The 25,078-nt window shown below is 38.1% G+C and overlaps 1 protein-coding gene across 1 annotated transcript; it reads right to left on the reverse strand.

The window, feature by feature from the left end:
- Nucleotides 1-619: 619 nt before the first annotated feature.
- Nucleotides 620-8,559, reverse strand: LOC140229143 (uncharacterized). The gene is made up of 4 exons (XM_072309408.1): nt 8,232-8,559; nt 7,072-7,541; nt 5,432-5,865; nt 620-1,067 (listed from the first exon to the last, which is right to left on the reverse strand). Exons 1-4 carry the CDS (start codon nt 8,557-8,559, stop codon nt 620-622), a joined length of 1,680 nt encoding a protein of 559 aa, XP_072165509.1.
- Between the last annotated feature and the right edge of the window lie 16,519 nt (nt 8,560-25,078).

The raw sequence follows: 25,078 nt of genomic DNA on the forward strand, positions 1-25,078 counted from the left end.
AACGAGTTCCTGAGATCTTTGGACGCGCAATCCTAACATAATACATTTGTACGCGTATGTCATCTTTGATAAGTTCTTGGTTCTTTCCATTGTGTCAAGATTTGCTACATCTGATTAAAAACCTGTGGATTGGATCAAAATTAAATGACAATAGTAAAAATATCATATACATGTACATGCATAATGAACATAAGTGAGCACGTGGTATAATCATATTGAGTGTCACGATATACAATAATAACATAATAAGAAGGTCTTATTTACCCCGGGTAGCCTCTTCAGTGTTGCCACTGCTCTACCAGATGGCCCTGCTATAATTATTACCCTAGCACTGCCAGGCACCCATTTATACACCTGGGTTGAGTGGGACAAGTGGGTAAAAACATTTTGTCCAAGGACGTAAGCACTGGGCGGGATTCGAACTCGGGTCCTCCGATCGGGAGTCGGGAGTCTTATCCACTATGCCACAGCGCCCCCACAATAATTCAAGTAATACATGTACCCGGTACTGCATATACTGCACGCGTATATACAGCATCATTTGACAAACACCCCGAAAAAAAAAAGAAACTAATACATCCTGCGTTGGTTAGTAGGTGAATCTCTGCTATAAGGACGTTTAAGTAGTTTTCAGAAATTCATCTTGCATGGCGGGGATAAGGCCTTTCCGGAAAGTGATATCAAACAACTCTTCCACATCACCGATGTTTGGGTACTCATAGATCGCCCATTTCAAGTACGTCTCAAATTCGTTCCAGTCTACCATGCCATCCTTGTCCATATCGATGGCGGCAAGGGCCTTCTTGGTGTCGGAACAGCGATAGCAGGAGAAGTAGGGCGCCATGAAGCCGTTGTAGAAAGAGTCGAACTGCAGCATATCGTCTCCTTTCGCTTCTTCCGTGAGGTCCCATTCATCCCAAATCTCGCGAACTTTAGCCAGAAGGTTCTTGGCATGTGGGCTGTTTACTTGAAACTGATCTATGGCATCTCTCATCCTATCGTCCAGACTTCCTCCAGCCCGATCGAAGAGCAAGGCCAGACCCACCATACTCATGTACTCTTCCTTCCTGCCATATTTGAAATACATATACAAAAACAAAAATTAGAAACAGGTTTGTGAGCATTGGCTTAGGGCGGAAACTTAAATACCTTTCGAGGACATGCGACATGACACGCTTGTGTTTTGCACAACGTACACTCGGTGCAGTGGTCAGTATGGTGTGAATAGTACGGTCTGGTTGACTTACATAAATGGTCCATCTTAAAAACAACACCTCTGCTGAAGCAAATTGTCTCGACTAAATAAATCAAATTGAACTGAAATGAATATTGATATTGTGGCTTAATAAAAACAAAAATGTACAACATTGCTGACTCAGGTGTATAATGACATTGAATTAACAATAATAATATTAGCCACAATAAGCGCACAGGACCATCTTTCGATGCTCATGGCTCTTCAAAAAGTAGAACGAGGAAAATATATGTGTCGGTGCAAGTGCCAAAACAGCAAAGAAAATAACAAACAACAATGAAACACATGCATTTTAAGGCCATTGGATGCGAGCCAGATTTTCAGGTCTTGCAAACATGATTCAAATTTCAGTGAAGACAATAGGTTTAGAAGACAGATTAAGTGGTATATCGTCTACATAACAATGATATCCCTAACAAATACAATGAGTCAATAACATAATGACAGAAAGTACAACACGCATTCTCGTACAACAGCTTTACATGTTGTGCCACATGCTAGAAATTATGTAGCCTACCAACTCAAATTGTTAGACAATATTTTAAGTTGGTATATTAATGTCTGCACAGGGAATGGATGGGACTGTAGTTACTACGTATGCAAATTAGCTGTGATTATTAGTTTCTACTCTCCACTATTTTGTATATCAAACAGGAGTATACCCATGACGGCATTATCCCATATACTTGGTGCAGTGATACTGCAATCGATGTTACTCCTTCATCGTTATATTCCATTGAACCCGGAAATTCAGTGTCCGATTGACCTACGGTTAACTTAGACTACCATTTGATTTAGTTGGATGATACTCCATCACGAAATCGAGGTATTTTATAACAGGATGTGGCATTTCTCCTTGCATGGAAATCTGTCTGACATCGATCTTTTATGATACTAAATATTGATGCGTCACTCTAGGGTAAGTTCAACTAACTGCTCGTAGATATATGATATATTTTCAATTTCAGTTGTACTTCCTTTTCCCACAGAGAACAGCCTCAGAAATCAAATGTTTCATAGTGTAATAATTATGTCTGTCATGTTCAACAAAGCAGGTATTTTACAGTTTGCATTTGTAAAAGGTGTACAATGATGTAGGGCAAGTCCAAGATATCGCGCACCTTAAAATGCCTTACGTATGGGACATTCAGAGATTTCAAATCTCTGAAAAGTAATGGAGGAGCATTAAATTCTACTGATTATCATCAGTAGGACTGATATCCCTGAGAAGAATATTGTGTTTTAGTTTGATGTCATTTGACCTTGGATTAAGTATTTTATTAAGAAAAATATGGCAACTTACGTATTTGACCAGAGAAAACTGGATTTTTCAAAATAAAGTTTGAATTGAAAATTCTCTGAAAGTACCTTACTGATCAAGTTTTGTTTAGAAGTGAAGAAATGTACAATACTGAAGTATCTTTCAGCAAAGTTTCACTGCAAAAGAATAAAACATATTTTTATGAAGTTGATTAAATTAACAAAAGTACACCTTACGTATGGGACATTGCTCAACTTACGTATGGGACATTTGTCTTTAGTGCACAAGTGCATTTATGGAATGACTTTAAACTTCTTCCTAGTGTCATATTCAGTTCCACAAATCATACTACAACATGTAACACATGAAATAGACTAGTAAGTGGGTACTTCCCTGATTCAGGTACCTAACAAAAGCTAAAATAAAAACAAATAAAGGAAATCACCAAATTACAATTAAATGTCTTATTTTGGATTCCTTCATGCATTAACACTGTCCTCATGATGTCTACATGTATGTACAGATACTCCATACTGGCATTCTATTTCTAGCCCGTTTGTAATACTCTGTGGTCAATACTTTTTATCAACTGGAAACAAAAAAATATTGTGCTAATTCTAGCTTGCGACCTTGATATAACCTACCATGACTAACTTGTAGTCTTGATAGTTTCAACTTTAACATTAAATACACTATGTCCTGTATTTGCAAAAGTCTGAAGTGGGTACTTTCAGTAAATCTAGGCTTACCTTGCACATTGTCGAAGTTTTTATGGAGCTGTATAATTGTTTGAAATGCAGTACAAAACACAACAACAGTACTTCATTTTGCTCTGCAATCGTCATGCTTTGCAATGTAGATTGTAGCTTCTGCAAAATCCATCAAATTTTCCTGAAACTTTTAGATTTTAAAAGCCATGGTAGACCACAGAGATAGAAGAATGTAGATGCACACGTTTGTACCTATGCTGGCTATTTTGTTTTGTTTTTTTCTCAAATTGCTTGGCTACAGGTCTATGAAACTAAAGAAGACAAAATTTGCTTTACCTTGTACATAAGTATGTACAGCATGCTTGTATACTGATACAGGAAAGATTATCATCTGTACATTCAAATCTTAAGAGAAAATGTAATTCTGGACTTGAAACACTTAAGTAACTCACTGATCTGAAACTTAGAATTTTGATGAATTCTAATAACCTAATTTGATCATACAGTACCAGATTGCAATGCATGTTGATAATGTGTACATTGTAGATGTGGGGTACAATGTAAATGATTTATGGCCTGACTTAATTAATACATGAAGGTGTCTCAGAGCACATCATCTGTCTCTTCAAACACACAAAATAGAAAAGAAAAATGAATTCCCCATTTGTTTATTTGTATATATTGTTTTAGCACTCCAACCACAGAACCAGTATTGATATTGTGGTTCATGGCTAGTGAACTAGTCTTCATTTTACAGGATTTTCAGAAATTATGTTCATGACCTTGATAAGTCATGACATATTCTGGGGATGTGCAGCTGAAATATTAAGCATCATATCGAATGAAAAAGTATTCTAGTACGGGTTTTCCTTTGCTATCAACTCCAGTAATGACAAAGTTACCTGCTATCACCTCAAGTGAATTTTCAGTAAGACCTGTAATGTTGTCATTGATGAGCACCACAAGCACAATTGTTTTGATTTCCCTTTTGAGGTTGTAGTACATGCTGAACAGTGTGATGTACCTAAAATGATGCTCACAGAATCCCATTTCTTTGGACAAATTCATTTTGTAGAGAGGTAAAGCTGAAAATGATATCTGAATTATGAAAATGTCCAATATTAAAATGTTAAAAGGAGAAATGTTAATTGAAGACCAGCTGCACAGCCTGTTATGAAAGTAAGAAAATAGAAATAAATAGATTCTATATTTTCCTTTCTTTATAAAAGAATGACTCAATAATGTTGTTGTTAAACTCTCCCTGAGGTCAACTAAACAGGACAGGCAAATATAATCAATAGACATATCTTTCAGAGTAGGTGCAAAGATAACCATTAACCAAACAAATGTAAGTACATAAATATAGTATCCATGTCAAAAGGATATTTTCCCCATTTACTCTGCATGTAATGTCCCATACGTAAGGCATTTGTCCTATACGTAAGGAAACTTTAATTAGCTATAAAATGAAGGACTAATTAAATTTCGACATTTAGTTTTGCTCATCTGGATTTAAAATGAATAAATTAGAACTTCCTAAAGTATGATTGGTCAATGTTAGAAATCTTCAGAAAAAAACTAAAAAAAAAAAACCATACTCAAATCCTTACGTATGGGACACTTCGTTCTGGGAAAAAGCTTAATTTGCATAATTAATGTGCTGACCTTGTCTTACCAATTGGAAAGTATACTAGCTCATACAGGGGTCATGTCCATAGAGGAACTAGGTCAAGAACAAATTCAACTGATTTTACATGAATATTTTTAATTTGTCCCATACTTAACGTAAGATTTGTTTTTGATTTATGCAAGTGAAGGCAGTATTTCTTGCATAAATTTGCATAATTCAATACTTTCTTTGCTGGAAACATAATTTAACTCTTTGGCTGCAACATGATATCAATCATTTTTAAATTAAATCAAGATGAATTTTGAGCATCTGAGGGAACATTATCTTGGACTTGCCCTACATCATAGAAACACAATGTTCTACCTAACAAAAAGTATCCTCTGCATCGAAGCCTCCTTTGCAAACGTTGGTGTTGGCCCCAAGTTGTTTTAGATGCCTGGAAAGATTGAGGTAAAGTACGTTACGTATTGATCTTAAAATGAGTTACTTTAAATTAGAGCGAAAATTTCCTGTAAAAACAGTCAGTAAATGAACGCTCTCCATGACTATTAATTCGCAGAGGCGGTATTTCTCACCTGCCACTACGCAGATCTTCAAGAATCAATGCCTTCATCTTGTTGGCCAATTCCAAGGTGAACTGTGGATTCTCTCCAAAGACATCAACTAATCTCTGAAGGACCATTTCCTTGCTGGCCATGGTGGTGATCCTCACAGGCGCCTTCTCACCAAAGAACCTGGCCAAATCAAATTCTTCAGGCTGAAGGTCGTAGACGAAATCGATGGCGCGCCCTCCGAAGATCGGCTGCTTGATATGTGGGTCTGTCCCTGTTGTGATTTTGGTGACGTTGATGGCAGCCTGGCGAAGGTAGGTGCAGTCATACTTCTTGAGGACCTTCTTGTTGCCGAGGCGAATGAGATTCATCAGAGTGACGCAGGATGAAGCATTACCCATAGAAGCACCCTCGGCACAAACGCTGGCCCAGATGCCGTTCGCACCATCCATCAGAGCCTTGAATTTGGATAATTTAATTGAAATAAATTGGAATTAATTTTCACTCTCCACTTAGTTGCTGAAAGAAGCAGGTTATGTTCATGAATGCCATACAAACTGACAATATAGCAAAACAATTTGATTGACCCTATAGTAGTTATGATCATCACTTTCATCTCATTTAAGATTTTAGAGCATCAGAATTCAAGACTGGGAAGCAAAGCCGCTGAACCAAGGCTGGAATACAGAATTCTTGTTGCATTTAATGATTTTTTAATGATGTTTAAAGGCATAATTTACCATTTGCACATGAAACAAAAACTCAGCATCGGTGCTTTAAAATAGTCCTAAAATGCGAGTAAGGGATAGAAACAACCACTGTAAAAATTTGAATCCGTATAATCAATGTTAAGTGTTGTTAAATACACAAAAGGTAAACGATAGTTATAATAAGAATGTTTCCCGACTAAACCGTATACAGTTACGGTTTATTGAGAAAAACACTAATATCTCCTTATATTTTAGGCTTTATTGCAAAAATTTTATATGGTAGGATGTTTTGTGACACAACAGACCTACACATATGCATCAGATGTGATATCTTGAACGTTTTTGAAATCACTGCTCCCAAAGGTAAACAGGACCTTTAACTGGTCTCGGATAGATCTATTCTATGCAAATACATGTATGCTTCAATTGCTTACATTCATAATCCAAGGTAAGTTATACGTTGCATTCCACCGGATTGTCCTTGTTTTTGTCGATAGGTGAACGTCGCTTTTACAGCGATGCACCCATAAAGTCCCAACAAAATGGTTTTAGGCATTTTCATGACACAGTTACCTTGCTCTAAAGGTACTACGTACATTATATCTGAAAGATTTTGAACTTTATTTATTTTCAGAAAATGTTTCTAATTGTCCTAGCTGTTTTTTTTTTATGCTTCTTTGATATTTCTGATGGAGGTTACAGTACAGCTCAGCAACTAACAATTGGGTGGAGCGATTTCTTTTTTCATTAAGATTTGATACCTGGAAGCAGTCATTTTCCTTGACCAATAAAGATGTTTAACTACATGAATTTGGTTTCGATGACTATTATAGCTAATGGCGCTTGCTTAATTGCAACATACTTTATTTAAGGTTTATTCATCTTGATCATTCTACCCAAGGTAAATTCTAAACACATTTCTACCTCCAGCGATTTGCTGAATATTCAACTCACCTGTAGCGCAGTTGCATCGCAGTAGCCAAACTTTTCATGGACGTGAACCAGCAGATGTCCCTTCCACTTGTTGTCGTCCATGATTTTGCGGATGTACCGCGCCCACATGCCGCACTCCTCGGGCAGGGATTTGCCTCTGGGCTCCTCAAACAAAATGCCAAAAGGACGTCGATCTGGCGGCAGTTTGGCAAGAAAGGATACCACCTCAAAGAGTCGGAAAGAGTGTTTAGCCATGACGTCGGGTATATCTCTGAAGTTAAACATCACCTTGGCCTTAGAACTGAGGTTCTCATAGCACCATTTGTTCCACTTTCTGAGCAGTGCGCACATGTCGCCTATGGAGAACTTGTTGAAGTCATAAACAGAGTCGCCCAGGTCTACCTCAAAGATCACGCTGTACAGACCTGCTGGTTGCAGTTTTCGGATACCTACCGGGACGTTTGTACTGTCCGGTATCTTGTCTTTTACACCTGTTCCAGGACAGAATAACAGTACAAAAGAAGGGCACAGTTCACTGGCTTGACAATTACGACACCTTATTCTTGATATCTTTGCAGATTGATTCCCAGTTGTGACATTTCTATCAAAATGTTGTTTAGTGTGGAACAAAGAATCAGGTTCTGGATTCGCAAACATGATATCACGCTTGCGTCCCAAGACGAAGATGTTTTGTTAACATTGTCCTCCTTTTCATGTGTCTCTTGAAACTTCAGCGTAATATTTGTCGTAGTCACACATTTAAATTAAAAAAGGTTACTCTTCCCTTTAAAGTCTGCAGATTTACAAAGAGTGCATACGATGGCGAATAGTACGAAATTCTTTCCCGCCAGGAGATTCTCTGTAACGAAACCCAAATGCGTTACAGGATGACAGTGTCATCAGAATTGTACTTCATGGTTTGTACGAATCCTTGGGGATACTAAACACTTGTATGCTATTGTCTGGTTCGCAAGTTAATCGAGGCTTTCAGAGGTGCAATGGGCCTCTATGTCGAGAGTGTCTTGCACGCAAAACAAAGCAGACTGGCGACAAGCAAGGCATAACTCACATTACGACTAGAGTACGGGATACAATTATCATAAGAATAAAATATTCTTAATGGAAAAAGAAAACAAAAGGCGTGGCCTTCAGAAAAGAAAAATTACTACAACACATTGTACCTGCAGTTATCTCGGAGAAGGCCCACAGACCTTCGGGATCCTCCCCTTTCTCCTTCAGCTGCTTGATGAAAACATCATCCACGCGGGTCATGTGGGAGAAGGAGGCCACGACGGTGTGTTTGAAGCCGCACTTCTTCACCTCGTCAAAGATCTGCCACTTGCTCTCCAGGGTGTGGCCCCGCAGTTGCCCCACAGTGCTCTCCCGGATCGAGTTGTCCAGCACGAAGAGGTCCAAGTCGCGGAGAACTCGATATTTGTCAATTGCTTTGGCAACATCCTTTTCGTACGTAGCTCCAAGAACTTCTGCTTTTGAAGCCGTTTTGCCCATCTATAATCAGAAATATAAAAACTAGATGACACAGTCCAGTAGATAGGACTATTCTATTGGGGGGGGGGGCGCGCTGGTGGCTCAACATTGGAAATAGTGGATCTTTCAAGCGTTACAATGGGAGGGTATATCTTAAGACGTGATAAGCAACTAGTATTTTTTTTTTACCATTAATAGTTTTGTGTGACGAAAAGTGTCTGATCTTCTTCGTGCACATTGAATATATTGCATCGTTCTAACCTATTCTGTACTAAGTTCAGCATCAGTCATCCTTCTTGGATTAATTTGTGCTGATGAAGATGTCGACCATCTCTTTTAGGTTGATCACTTGCTGGTATTAAATGTCACCAAGTGCAAACGAAGTAAGTCGAGTTCATGGCCGCATACAGACATTTCTTTCTTCTTCTTTTTTTCATGTGGGTGCAAGTTCATGCAGTGTATGTTCAGTATCAATTTAGGAAAACACACAGGCATGAGTGTGGTGTGTTAGGAGCCATCCCCCTCCCACGCGATGAAGTTTTGCATTTCTAGAATTGAAATTCAACATTTGTTCAACGATATGCTGCACACCTTTGGTGGAATATTTGGAAAATTGTGGACAAACAAAGTAAGAGGTTGTGTTGGTTAAAATGGTTAAAAAGCAACAAAGAAACAAAATTGTGTATATATGTGGCGTAATTTTCCCATTCAGACTGATCAACTCATTTGGATATGTAAGCGCAGCGAAAAAAACGAGGAATCCTGAAGGCACCCTTGGCACCCCCACATAAGGGAGCACTTGCATTTCAGAATTCAAGTTGACCGATCTCGTGCAAACTTTTGGTGGAATATGATGGAAAAAGTCAGAAGTTACTTTGCTTTTCTATTTGAATTGCAAGTAACAATTAAGTAGGCCCAAACATAGTGGATTATCATTCCGTGTTTTCTTTTTTTTCATACATGGATTACTTCTAACATCCAATTACAGCGTAGTTCAGTGGATTAGACCTGAATTATGTGTTTCATTTGAAAATGATAAAATGACTGCAAGATTGTTGAAAGTATGAGCACCGCGGTCATTCATGTATATTTGATTAAATTCTTTAATCTGTCTCTTGTAAACGTGGGTAATCCAAAATAATTAAAGGACACTAAAGTTATCCACCGCAGCAGCAAATATAATCCAAACAATATCATTGCTTATCTCTGCATACTTGCCAACTCTACCGCTTTGGGCGGTAGACTACCGCTTTTTAGAGGTTTTGACCGGCTACCGATTTTCTCTTCTGATCTACCGATTTTGTAGCAAACCTATCATAAAATGAAATGGAAGTCATATTTACCTATCATAAAATGAAATGGAATCATATTTTCCCTTCATTGTGCGTTGATTCCCTAAAATAAGCTAGTAATTAGAATACTAATAATAATTTCAAGGAACTCGTTCCTCAAAAACGCCATATTCAGCCTTCAAATATGCACACAATACGTCATGTATGCACACTGCAGTGGCGCACTAGTCTCTATCACATCTACGTGCGTGCAAGACTTAAAGTGCACGTGTACGTGTAGCTACGTTGTAGAACCACGCGAATAGTAATGTTTTGGTAGCTCACGTTCTGCAAGAGTGAATGCTACGAATGGAAACTCTCCCAAACACTGCAGAAGAGAGCAAAATCTGCCACGTACAGGAATCTCACAGCCAGGTCACCTGCTAATTAATTTGAAATAGATTTGGTGAGGGCAACAGTGTCTTATTCATCAAACTAGCTCCACAATAGAAAGTACACTATAAGGGAATAAATTATTTGCCAATATGTTTGATTACTTTTTCACTCATTATGCTTAGCCTACAAAAATTATCTACCAATATGTCTGATTTCATTTTTATATGCATAGTCTACAAAATAGTTCATAGATTTACATGGATTATATGTTGTTGTTTTTTTTATCAATACCAAGAACCCTTTAAAAAGGTTAAAAAGCATGCACCAAATATCATACTTTGATATTGAAAAAAAAAAGTCCACACAGTCGGTCCATCACGGTAAATCTGCTTGTACAAAATCACTCGAGTGTGTAACTATTATATACACATTCGAGTGATTATGTACAAGCAGATTTACCGTGATGGACCGACTGGAGTGGTGTATACACACTCGAGTGATTTTGTACAAGCAGATTTACCGTGATGGACCGACTGGAGTGGTGTAATTGAACTCTTAAAAGAAAGTTTTTGACCAAGTAGACTATAGGACTATAGCTCTCACCAAAGATATTCAAGAGATGGAGTCATATAGTCTTTCTCCCTTTGCTCTCATGTTAAATGCCGCCACTCGAAAGTATTTGAAATAATATGTGACAATTTGCGATCTGCCCCACAGATAGAAAGACAATTATGGATTCATATCTCTTGCATGATGACCATACAGATGGAACAGCCACATCTATAAAAATTTCCATTTTAGCATCCACTTAAAATAAAAAGCTGTAAAACCTGAAGGACAAGACAATAATACATGGCTCGATCATTCTGTGGTAGTCGTTTATCAAGGGTTCTCATTCAAGGCTCCAGATTATGTCGCCGCCATATTAAATTGTTTATATTGTGAAATACATGTAAACCTCACGCCACTGATCCCTTTACAGTCCCTGCTTCTGGCTTGAAGCAACTTTGGGTCATGAAAGGGCCATGGATGAACTCTGCACTCACTTAACTTGGTCAAAGAAATATACGTGCTCAAAGGTGATCTAAATAAAATCGCTATTGAATATTTCGCCGGAACCATTGTGTACGATTGTATTCATTGGTACAGAGATATTCAGAGGCCCCTTCTATACACACTTGGCATGCATCATAAACATCAAATTTCTCTGCCACAATGGAAGAGCAAAAAATGAATGGAAAGAAAGAGAGAAGCAAACACACACGCACCAAACCCTGACAGGTATGATCCCTCACTTGCAAGTACCTGTTTACAGTGCGAAGGAACACGGCTATTATCATGCATTGCCTCTTCTTGAATGAAGTGTAGAAAATTGTTGTTGTGCTCAGAGTTAGGCAAACTACACCATTCCATATGCATGCACATTATTCCATGTCCGGCAATATAATCAGACCAGAGTACCAGACGGTGGAGGCCGAGTGGTCAACACGTACTGTCTAGCCAATCCATTACTTGACCATGGAAATGGGCATGTTGAGAGTTTTATGTTTTATGGTTGTTTTTCATAATCATAATTCATGTTGCTGACCAGCCCAGACTTACGAAAAAAAGGGGGAGTGGCGGATTTTGCTAACAGGACAAGAATATTGGACAATAATGACGACACTGTACAACCTGTACGTAGTTGGTGAGAGACGTGCTATAGGATCTTGGGTGTATATATCATGAATGAATGAGTTTTTAACGTTGAATCTGCAGCTTATAGAGTGTGATTATCATTTTGATTCTGTCTGATTAAGACTGCATGAGACGCAATATTTTCCATTCTGTAAAACTAGGGAAAGAACTGGGCAATGCTGAGTACAAGTATACGTGGGCCTCTATCCATGATGAAGCCCCTTTAAGTGTTTACTCTCACCTTTCCACATAATAATGATTATAATAACATTGATAAGTTATATTACAATATATATATATATATATATAATCTGTAAAAACTGTATGACCTGGATACAGGAAATTTATGAGTGCATCAGGAAACGAGGATATACTTGTGGAAAATTTGCTGTTAATCAGGTTATTTGGGTTAAAAAAAAATATGTTGTATCGTCACATAACACAAAAAAACTTTTCTCATTACAGATCTCAACCGGACAGACCCAAAATTGTGTAATTTAGTAGCACCCATTACGAAACTTTTCATTTTTACAAGCTTCAAAGTAACTCCGCATATGTGAATGTAAAGAAGGCAATATATACAAATTTTAAGTACATTTAAGCTTTCCATTCTTTTAATATGGAGTTGACGGTCTCTTTAAAGATAGGAAAGGAGTTAAATTTCGAAAGGGAGCAACAAATAATTGTGAACCAAAGGGTTTACTCAAATCTCAAAGCCAATTCAGATATTTACCCAAAATAAAGGAGACATGTACATGTGCAGCTCGCATGACATCTTAGATTAGGCAACCGTTCGTCAGTCACATTTCTGGCACAATATATAAAGCGTAAGTCTGAAAGAAAGTGTTCTGCATATAGTATTGTTGTTTTTTTTTTTCCTCTCGCAATGTTTCTTCCTTTTATTGGCAATGAACTTGAATTGAATGAATTGAATTGAATTGAACTTCCTGGAAGGAACTAAACGTACATGAAGCGTTTAGTCTCAACAACAGTAGACAGAAAGATCCATTTGTCCGGAGGAGTCTTTTTTTGTTGTTGACGTTATTGCTCTCCTTTGTTTGTTTGTTTTTTTTTTGACGTTATTGCTCTCCTCCGTAGACATAGCTATAGGAGGGGATTCCATGAAGCCAGACGCAGTCTCCGCGGAACATACTAGTAATCCCGACGACCAAATACAGACCGATCTTTCGGTCAACAACAACAGCTGCATTCGTGTATGGAAAATTATGATTACTTCTGATATGTTACTACGTTCGAAAGAAACCAATTCATATGCTCATTAATTTCTGGTATATACAGCAAGATGAAGGTAGAGAAAAATGGCAGTGATGTGTTTGATTACATACCTTACTGGTTTCAGGGTACGAAAACTAGTGTGTGAGCTTGATGTGAGATCCTCAGAGGCACTCGCGCCCAGGCTTGCTTCCGCGGTTGGAGTGACTATGGTAAAGATCAGGGCCCGGCCGTGATGAGAGAAAAACACCACTATTGAAGAAATGGCTCGACAAAGCCTTCCTTCACGCTTCATGTAACGACAGTTGTTGAGCTTACCTTGCTCCGTGGAAGCTCAAAAGGTGAAGGTCTGCAGAGAATAGTTTTGCTGAGTTACAAGGTACATTTGTATTCAGATTGGTCCTTGGTGGGGATCCATGTCATCACTCCCCTCCCCCTCTACTCAGTATAGTAAGACCGACTAAAACACGTATACTCGTTTCCTCCCTCTTAAAGCATCCGCCGCCCCTTTTCAGGACTGTCAAAGTTTGTGAACCCACTTCCTCGGGCATTTAACAGGCTTTTCCCCGACTTGGAGACCGCCTATCACAGGTGAGCTTCCATTCAAACCCCCTACCTCAGGACACACACCCCTACGCCCCTCTCAGGTAAGCTATCAGAATACCTTACAAGAGATGTGTGAGTGTGTGTGTGTTCAAATTGGGATGTCAGAACTCCAGAAACAAAACAGAATTGAAATCTAATCAAAATTAAATTTTACAACCCCACCCCTTTTGAACTCATAAGAGCCGTATGAAGACGTTAAGAAGAAGAAAAAGAAGAAGAAGAAGAAGAGAGATAACCCGGCTGAAAGGATTACAAGTCGAATAAAATATGTAATTATTTCATTATTTTTCAGTATAATTTTACTTTATTTCATTTATCTATTTATATTTGCACGAAAAGTATTGTTACTGGAGAGTTATGTAAGAGGGGACACGCATGCTGTCCTTCCCGCCTCGGATTGTGTGTGTGTGTGTGTGTGTGTGTGGGGGGGGGGGGGGGTCCTCCTGTGTGTTGCTCGTATATGGCTCACACCTGTAAATATAATGGAGCATCCCTGATCGCATCACGACATCATATCAAAGATACTAAAATAATGAAGAAGAAAAAAAGAAAAAAACTCAAGAAATGCAGTTTGGCAAAAAAAAAAAAAAAAACTAAAGAACTGCAGACATCGAGTATGAATTCCTCTACAAACTGCATTTTGATTTGAAGATGAAAGCGTTTCTCATGGAATTTGAAGGGACTGTATTTGATTGGGTGCATGTACAGAAAATAATTATGTTTTTTGTGTTGTTGTTGTTGTTTTGGTTTTTTTGAGTGAAAAGAACTCGTAGTCTGGCTTTGCGAACCCTCGGACAGAGTTTGAGCTGAAGAACCCCCCTTGGAAATTTGATGGACGACAGGGTATACCTCACATTTTCAGGTTTTCTCCAAGCTATTTTACAGATTTTTTTTTTCAATTTTGAATTTTAACACACGTCTCTATGGAGAAATATTTACCCTTGTGAGCCCTATAGAGTATGCCTGTAATACACACAAGCCAATGGAAAGTATAAACCATCCCATATAAGCTCTGCTGGTTTACGTTGATGTATTTTGTCAACTCCCTCCCTACTCTCCCCCGTCTCTCTCTAAATCTGCTTAGCTACACTTTGTTTTCTTTTATGCTCTTGTGGTACGAGATCTCAGTAGTAGTAGTAGTAGTAGTAGTAGTAGTAGAAGTCATGAATGATAAAGCAGTCATTATCTCACGAGTTTGAATGATTATGTATTTTAATGTATTTCCTTGTGTTGGCTACCACTGAAGCATATATAGTTCAAAATACATAGAGTTAATCTGTTTGATAAATCAAAGTAGTTTACAGTAATTAAGCTTTGTAGACAATAAGGTGATTATTTTTATCCCTTATGCAAGGATAACTGCATGTAGTTATGCATTTATGTTATATAGAAGTATATCGACACCGCAAGATTTACTTTTAAACAAGCCCAATGTGCATCATTTTCAAAGTGTCCCTTTAAGCAACTTTACAACGCTTTAATGTACAATTTCTTGTATGATGTCGGTTGAAATAGGATGTAAAACACTTTTAATTACTTAAGGCATGCGACCTTTACTGTAATGTTCTGCGCTATCGACAAGCATTCAATAAAATACGTAATTCTACTCCTCGTCCACTCACCGTCACGCTCGACTCGGCTTGTTAATGTCGATTATTAGAGATGTAGCCACATAACGTGGGCATACAATGCGGAATTTGTGGTGGGAGGTGAACGAGCTAATCCAGAAGACAAGCTTAAACTACATCATGCAGAGTGATGCTGTAAGCAGTCATTTAATTTTCTTGTCTGTTAACGTAGCCCTGATGAAGGTCCACTGACGGACCGAAAGCTCTCCGGCCATTAAACCTGTCGTTCCTTCCTACTTCTAGTTTTAACAGGACGTACATCATAATGATGTTATTGTATATAGGCCGAAACACAGTCGTAACATAAATTCAGTGAAGAACACTAGCGTACAAATACTCCAGATTTAACACATTCATTCATGTTTCATATCGTTTAATGACAAGGTCTGGTAAGGTGCAATATTCGTTGCAGTACTCCATTCAAGTATTCTGTGAAAGTATTTTGTTGCAATGTTTTCGTATTATTTTGGCAAAATGTTAGAATATGATTAATAATCTAGGGGATTGTGTGGCGGATTCACTTTTTCTCTTCCTGAGATGAATACTGCTAACAAAATTTATTGCGAATAATCACACTTGATTATCATTATTGATGTGTGATTGTTGACATATCAATTTTCTTTTTTTTTTTTCTGAACATTTGCCACACAAAGTAACAAATAAAATCTGTTTCAGGTCTTAACCCTTGCCCTTCAAGAAATGTCATCCAACTAGGCCTTATACGTGTACATGGCAAGACTCGGGAATCGAACACGGGTCCCTTTGTTCTGGTGGCGGACCACACTATAAACCGACTGACCCCAACCACTGCCCATACTAAATGGAGAGCGCCACTTGAAGGTGTTTCATCTCCCACGCCTTTGATCGTATGAAACCTGTACAAAGCTCTTAGCGAGATCTTATCTCTTCCGGAGGTCGGTACAAGACGTTGGCCTTACATTTGAAGAGTTTGTTTGCAAAAACCGATGTCCATATTTGCCAAATGGAGATATTTGCGATTAAACGTCAAGAAAAATAAGGAGAATAATAAGAAATGTTTTGCTTCTTTTGACCATAACTTAAAAAATGTACCTTTATACGTAGTGACCGATATATATTCAAAAGGTATTATTTTTTACTTTATGACAGAGACCGTACTTCAAAATCTTCAAAAATGGACTTATCGGTTTTTGCGAACAAACTCTTCATTTGTTTTCGCAACTCTATTTCTAAGTTCGACGTGAGTCGTGTTTTGCGCTCTGTTTACTTGTACATCCATCGTCGTAAGCTCGAAGTTGCGTCTCAGATCACTTGTGCAACCTTCATGAAATAAGCAATTTTCACTTCTAATACCCTCTGCCAATGTAACCCGATTGGGCACTTTAGACGCAGTGTGCGATGGCGACCACATTGAAACAAACAGCATTGGGCCATGAAGGTACCACTCTTGGCCCGGCCTTATAGTTAAGGAGTACAGTATTAAGACTCGGACAAAATAGCCAAATAGGAGTTTCAGTGTCATATCCAGTGGGACGATGTGGAGATACCTGAAGAGGTCATTTATTAGAAAAGTCCCAAATTGCCTGATTTGACCCAAACTTGAACTTAAAAGAGACCTTGAAAGGTGATCTTGACCTTGAATTTTTGAAATTATATCATAGGTCTATTCACATTCTCTAACATTCTCAAAACCCCTCCTAAGGGGAAATATTTCTATATCCCTTTCAGTTTTGTAATTACAGTTCAGTCATATCGGATTTCCCCAATATTATGTCCTCCTCAGGAGATGTCAGTCAGGGCCGAATTGGCGTTTTGGAAGAATTTGAACCAAACACCCCAATTTATGCCCCTAGGCCCGACTAATATTGTATATAGTCTGATTGAATGCCATTGTGATCACAACCGAAGAACACGGGTCACGGGTCGCGGCCAGGTTCATTCTTATCTTCATGAATTACTTTACAAACTATTATCCACAATCCTATCACTTGTATGCGACATTTAATGTCTGGTACTGTGTGTGTGTGTGTGCGTGTGTGTGTGTGTGTGTGTGTGTGTGTGTGTGTGTGTGTGTGTGTGTGTGTGTGTGTGTGTGTGTGTGTGTTAACTTCATATATAGATCAATAGGCTTACAGTTTGTTAAGGCTGTAATGACGACCCTAGGCGATTACTGAGTGATGTATAGTGTAGTTTACCTATTAAAACCATGCACTGATCCGGTATGGAACGCTTTTCTACTGTTCTGAAATCTCTTTAACTACATGTATCATAAAGTGACTCTGCCTGAGGTAATCTATTGTACTGTTTGCCAAGATTTATTACATGTATTATAACTGATATTTTGGAATTCAGCTGGTTTGCGTTTGTTTCTCTTCCACTCATAATGCAATGTCTTTGTTGACACCGGCTGTGTCCTTTTTATAATCTTTACGCGTATTTTTGTCGCAATACTGATAATAATGCTATCTCTTTCCAGGGTATACTTTAGTAACCCCTTCAGTGTTGCAACTGCTAAGCCTACTTGAATGCACTGTCGCTATCATCACCCTGGCATTGCCAGGTGTACCCATTTATAAACCTGGATCGAGAGGGATGTGGCGGGTAAAACACCTTGTCCAAGGACATAAGCACAGGGCAAGAATCAAACTCGGGTCCTCCCATAAGCAGTAGGGATTCTTATCCACTTTGCCACAGCACCCCCATCGACGATTAAAGGAGAGCTATGACAGCGTGTCAGATTTTATATGTTGAAAACAGGTAATCCTCTCAAAGATGCCTTTACCAGGGAGGTGTTACAGAGATGGAGTGGCAACTTTTCGTAATTCATGCAAACGCATGTTTGGGTTCAAGGCGTTACAGTGGGATGTCTAGCATTCCATTACGCTTTGAAGTCATGCTCGGCGCCGCTCTGGTTTGCAAGACGAAGTTGGGAGACGAAGAACGCATTTCACCTTTCGTTGAATTACAAGTTCTATTTCACCGTAAAATTTTAAATGAAATAGAAATGTCTACTCGAATTGATTTAGAATAGTTTAGGAAAGAATTCAATATCATAAACATGTATTTCTAGTTTCTTCGTAATGCGCAAATCAAAATGAAATGAAAATTAGGCCCTCTTAAAAACCTAATATTTTTCTATAATGCGCATATTTGTGCATGTTAGTTTTTTAATCTTTTAATCTGGGATATTTTGATCTTTCAAATACAGTACTCCGCTAAAGCGTATTCCAGCGTGCTTTTAAACTATTTGCTGTTAAAAATGTTAGTTTTACACTGCATTTTGGTTCGCTGCTCCAATTCAAGTTATACAAATTCATTGTTGCCATCACATTGAAAGAGAGAGCGAATTGCAGTAGGGGCAAGTATTTCTAGATGTGAGAGCGCTAGTCCCGATTATTGATGCGCTCTTTTGTCAAAGCACATGGGTAACACCTGTAGTTGAACGCATAACTTCTCGGCGGCGCCGCGCATGACTTCAAAGGAGAGCAGTAGTTGTCTCTCCTTCTCTAGCACCTCCCTGCCTTTACAATGTCGTCATGAAGAAAAAAAAAATAGGCATTTAAAAAAAAAATCCCTTTTCTGAGTTAAACACGCCCTTTCAAAGCATGTAGGCTACATGTAGGCTACCCATCGTGAGAAAATTACACTCCTCTCTCTCTCTCTCTCTCTCTCTGTGTGTGTGTGTGTGTGTGTGAGTGTGTATTTTTCCTCCTGAGAATGAGAATGATATTCTTTGTCCCTTTTCTCGCCCCTGACGCTGAGCGTCCCACTGGGAAGATATTCAAAGGCTTGAAAGGCAACGCACTTTCCAGTCTACTGCACAATAAGCTCTATATGCATTCCAAATTTTGTTATAGTGCTGAAAACTGAAGTATTTCGATCCGCAAATCTTTCAGCTGCATTTGAAGCTATGATGTGATGTTACCATAGCCACGGGCATTCATTGATATATGTGTGAACGACTTTACATTGAGATTAACAAGTGTGCAAAATTTTGTTTAAATTGCTGGGAAAGTTGAGAAGTTGGTTCAATAATAGACCTAATATACAATGACATTCATCGTATCGTTAATTAATTCATGCACCTGCACATCTCAAAAGCCCCACAAAGACATTTCTAGCATGCTTCACTGCTTTGATCCCATGATCGTCACCGCCAGCAAGCCGGGAGAAGAACAACTTAAGACGGAGATTCGAGAAATCTTTAACTATATGCGCAGAAGAAAATAACTCACAAAAATCAAGTAAAGTGAATGTGCAGTTGTGGTGTATGTTAGGAAATCATGCCTCAAACAATTTCGCTTGGGAGAAGCAGGCAGTTTTTAAAACAAAGCTAGCATTTTGGCAGAATGATTGTCATTTGTGATCTCAATATTTCACTTTTCCGCAGCTTATTCCAGAGCAAAAAGGGATGGTAATGGTAGAGAACAGGTATATCTTGCCATTAGGCAAGGTCTTATGCCTGTGCGAAAATGTGCGAATCAGCAATTGCCCATCTTTTGACACAAAAATTTGTCATGATCTCGGGTTTTGCCGCTCCTCATCATCTGTATTTGTACCCGTCTGAACAAGGCACATCAGCGAAACAAGCCTAACTAGAAATGTCGCTAAGGTGACTGGTATGCCTCCGCCATAATGCATGATTCTCCTAATAGGTCTATACATGTGGACAATGTGTGATTACATTTTCACAAAATTGGCAAAATATTAAAATGACAAGTTTAAAATGACAAATGTGTTGAATGTTCATCTTCCTTGACCTAGGTTTAATTGGATGAATGGGACAGCATGTATTTGGGGATTTAAGGACTTTAACTTGGCTTTGACCCATTAATAAGTTTATGCAATGAGTAATTTTCAAGGTATGGAGAAAAAGTGCAATTTCTGTATTGAAACGTACATTGTTACCATTTTCATCTGGCCTTTGACCCTAAAATTCATAGGATAATCACTGTCATGCAGAACATGCATAAATATGTATTAAGTTTCAAGATAACTTGAGCCACTTCCGAGATATGGAGGAAAAAGTTAGTTCAGCACGTTCCCTTGATCTTTGACCTTTTGACCTTTGAGGCAAAAAAAAAGAAAAAAAGAAAAAAAAAGTTTCCAGAGAATCTCTATTAGGTTATACATGCACACACCAAGTGTAAAAAAAAAAAATAATCCTGCTGGCATTGCATAAATATGAGGGAAATAGTAATATTTGAAGTGTTGCCCTTGACCTTTGACCCCACGAGCCCTAAATTCTCTAGATAATCACTCCCAGTCAGTAAAGATACCTTGAACAATTTCCAAGGTACGGAGAAAAAAAGTGAAGTTTTAATATTTTTATTTGACCTTTTGACCTTTGACCTTTGACCTCATGACCCCAAACTTTCACCAGAGAATCTTAATTGGGTAATACATGTATACACTAAGTTTCAAGAAAATATCTTCAGGCATTGCATAGATATGGTGGAAACAGTGAAATTTTTCATATTTGACCTTGACCTTTTAACCTTTGACCTTGAGCATGTGCACCCAAAAGTTGATAGGCACAACTTCACCCCCTAATACACACACATGCCAAGTTTCATTAGGATACCTCAAAAAGGTTTTTTAGTTGTCCACAAAATTCATTACGGACGGACGGACAACCCGAAAACATAAAGCCTCCGGCATCACTTCGTGGCGGAGGCATAAAAATGAGGTAAACGATTCCTTTGTTACTGACGATACATGTGGATGATTACACAATCGTTATTGTCAAGACACCTGAATGTACTCATTAAGATGCACATAGTCATGTGTCGGTGACGATCATTAAACCAAAGAAAGACTGCCGTGAATAGTCCATGTTATATCAGGTCCATGGTTCAATCTACAAACATTCATCCGATTCTGAGGCCATTGGGCTTAACCCTAACTAGGCCGGGCTATTTAGGTAGATGATAAAGCCGGGGGGGGGGGGGGGGGGGGGGGGGCCTCCCAGCACCCCCCCCCCCCGATCTAGGCCATCGACCATGCGATCGCAACGAAAATTGGAACACACGTTGCCTATGACGTAATCTAAAGTACCATGAAGTTATTATTTTTTTAAATTATCAATTATGATAAATTATGCTAATTTATGCGTAACGATGCATGAAATCTGACAATTTGGTATAAATCACTCAATAAAGCTCAAAACAGGCACATTTTTTTGTGTGTAAATATTCTTTTTAGTGTCTTCAGTAAATGTAAGAGAAAAAAAGTATTTTATTGTTTTTTTGAATTTCTTATGTATTTCTTTGTTACTTCGATGAAATTTGTCCGCGACATTGTCCGAAATAGAAAATATGTTGTTGATTTTAAACAATAAAACCCAAAAATATTCATGCTTTCATGAAATTTCCCTGTAAGTATACAGTTTACATTGAAATTGTACACAAATTCATGTTTTTGAGCAATTTTTGTTCTGACATGCGCGTGACATATTTATGCGCAACTTCGGAACCGCGCGCCCGGGCATAGTAAATTTGGTGTCAAAAGATGTTGGAGACTTGAAAGAAAAAAGTCATGAAACGTCGCGATAGCTTTTCGCGATAGCGATACATCGTGCGGAATGTCGGGGGGGGGGGGGGGCCCACCCGGCCTTATAGGGTTAACAAGTGTACCAGATTTCCTTTGAATAACTTGAAATCTTGAGAAGTTTCAATCTCCAACATTTGCACCAGAACGTCAGACAACACTCTGAGTCCAATATATGCTCTTCAAGCTTCATATAGAGAGGGCATAAACACACTTTAAGACTGTATAATTCAGAAAAGACAAAAGAATGCACTATATATGTGAAATCTGTAGGTTTGAGCATAATATCTGGTATTATAATATTCTTTATTTGTATTGACTTCCATGCATATGAAATGGTGCATGTACATGATTTGTCATTTATTGTTCTTAATGACAACAAAATTCCATCATTCCACAGTTTTACCTGAGGGGCACATCCCAAGTATCTGATGATAAACACATCAAGTTACAAGAGTCATAATTCTAAACAGGAGTAGAAATGCCACCCACAGCGCCCGGTATAGATCACCTGCTAGTAATGACCATTGACAGAATTCTTCTCGATCCTCACATGTGCGCTAAATATAAAAAACACACAAACAAAAGGAGCAGCGAAAAAACAACAACACACACACAGAAGAAACCACCAAACCAAAACACAAAACTTGAACAAAAATTTTTAAACCTTTCAGATATGGAAATTTCTTTACTCGCGACACGAGAGGGTACACCAGTGGAGATCAAGTCAGGCAATCTTAAGTGCAACTTAAGTGAACAATTAATACATGAGCACTTTGCAATTCACAATAATGTGAAAGAACACCTGCTAAAAACTAACCAAGAGGTGTCGATTTCATTATAAGCAATATTTTCAATAACAGAGTATTACCTACCCCTTCCCCACCCCCCCCCCCCACACACAAAAAAAAAAAAAAAAAAAAATGTAGCAGTCCCACATACTGGGATTATTGAATATTCACATACTTAGCATTATCTTTTCTCAGGGTTTAGAATTGCAAATAATATGATGAAAATAAAAATAAACTAGAAATGTCACTATGGCGACTGGTATGCCTCCGCCATAATGCATGGTTCTCCTAATAGGTCTATAGTAAAATGTCTTGACAATGTGTCATGACAGTTTCCCATAATTGGCAAAATATTAAAATGACAGGTTTGTCACAAACGTGTTAAATGTTCACTTACCTTGAGCTAGGTTTAATTAGATGAATGACTATACTAACAGTGCAGGTACATGTATTAGGGGATTTGAGGATTTGTATCTGACCTCTGACCCTTTCATAAGTTTAAGGAAGAAGTGAAATTTAGCACTTACACTTGACCTTTGACCTTTTGGCAAGAAACTCCCAAGAGAGTCTCTATTGGGTAACACATGCATACACTAAAGTTTCAAGAAAAATCCTGCAGGCATTGCATAGATAAAAGGGAAATAGTGACATTTTGATGAGTTGACCTTGACCTTTGACCCCACCTTTGACCCATGACCCCTAAATTCCTTAGATGATCACTGCCAGTTAGTACATGCATATGTACTAAGTTCCATGAAGATACCTTGAAATATTTGTGAGATATGGAGAAAAAAAGTGAAATTTGAACATTTGCACTTGACCTTTGACCTTTGACCTCATGACCCAAAACTCTCTCTGGTGAATCTTTATTTGGTAGTTCTTGTATACACTAAGTTTCAAGACAATACCTTCAGGCATTGCATAGATATGGGGGAAATAGTGAGATTTTGAGCATTTGACCTTGACCTTTTGACCTTTGACCTTGAGCATGTGCACCCAAAAGTTGATAGGCACAACTTCGCCGCTCATACATACACATGCCAAGTTTCATTAGGATATATCAAACCGTTTTTTAGTTACGCTGTCCACAAAAATTGATTACGGATGGACAACCCGAAAACATAATGCCTCCAGCGACACTTCGTGGCGGAGGCATAAAAAGTTTGACGGTTGATAATGTGAATAAAACTGACTCCTTGATAGAAAATGCAAATTTAATTTCTGCTGACATGGTCAATGCATTACACACTACAATAGCATTGAATTTATGATATTAAGGGCTGTGGTTCAAACGCCATCTTGGCACAATGAAAATTACATTATGATAGTTACATGAGGTTTGGAAACACTAGAACATGACATCTTTGTCATAATGTATGAAAATACGCCACATAAAAAATAGAATAAACAAACAACTGTAAATTCCCAGTTAAAACACATCATTATTGACTGTCTGCAATTGAAAAATGGTCGATCATAAATATGTGAACAATATATACATATACGGCCGGGTCGTTATTACAGTCATCCATTATATGATGGACTGAGAAGGGAGAAAAATCTCTACGAAATTTATAGTCCGCTTTCCTTTTTTTTTTTTTTGGGGGGGGGGGTACTTCAGTCGTATTGCTTGGAAAGAGTGATAAACGTCTATGGATACAAATTATTGACACTTTATGCTTGACTTCTTGCTGAAATACAACACTCTGCCCATAATCAGAAGAGCATTAAAAGAAATCGTCTTATTCACTATTCACTGCAATTCTGTAACAAGCTTTCTACGAATGTGCAATGATCATAAAATGTAGGCTGGCAGTTAAACCTATGTCAAGACATTCAACTCTTTGAAAATAAAAACAAATTTGCAGCTACAGGACAAAGCACAGATCTGACATGGAAGAAGTAAGAAGCTGTAAGATCCCTTTTGCAAAGGTCCAATCTAAATTTGACAACATTTCATTGACTAAAGCTCTACCACAAATGTAAGACTTTGTATTGGCGTGATTAAGAACCTTAGTCTTACTCAATGTTGATGGGCAGCTACTACAAACCCCCAATGACATCACCATTCCAGAAAATTCTTTTCAACTCTCTATTATCGATAATTTTACACAATGTATCAAATGCCTTATAAAAAAATTATTATAGGGATCCATGATAAGACTTTTGCCCTCATTTATCAATGCAACTGAATGAGCCATTTGTCAAATCATTCAAAATTACACATGTAGTTTGTTATATCAGCAGTGCATCAATCCACCTGCTAATGTGAATCCATATAAATCAATGCATACTCATCACTACAGTGGAAACTCATAAGGAGATCATTGGGACCAAGACAATTTATTCTTTATATCACATGTATTTGGTTATATCAGTAGTCAATAAACAATACAAAACAAAGGAAATA

This window comes from Diadema setosum, chromosome 5, assembly GCF_964275005.1.
Source record: "Diadema setosum chromosome 5, eeDiaSeto1, whole genome shotgun sequence".
In the NCBI taxonomy this organism is placed as follows: domain Eukaryota; kingdom Metazoa; phylum Echinodermata; class Echinoidea; order Diadematoida; family Diadematidae; genus Diadema; species Diadema setosum.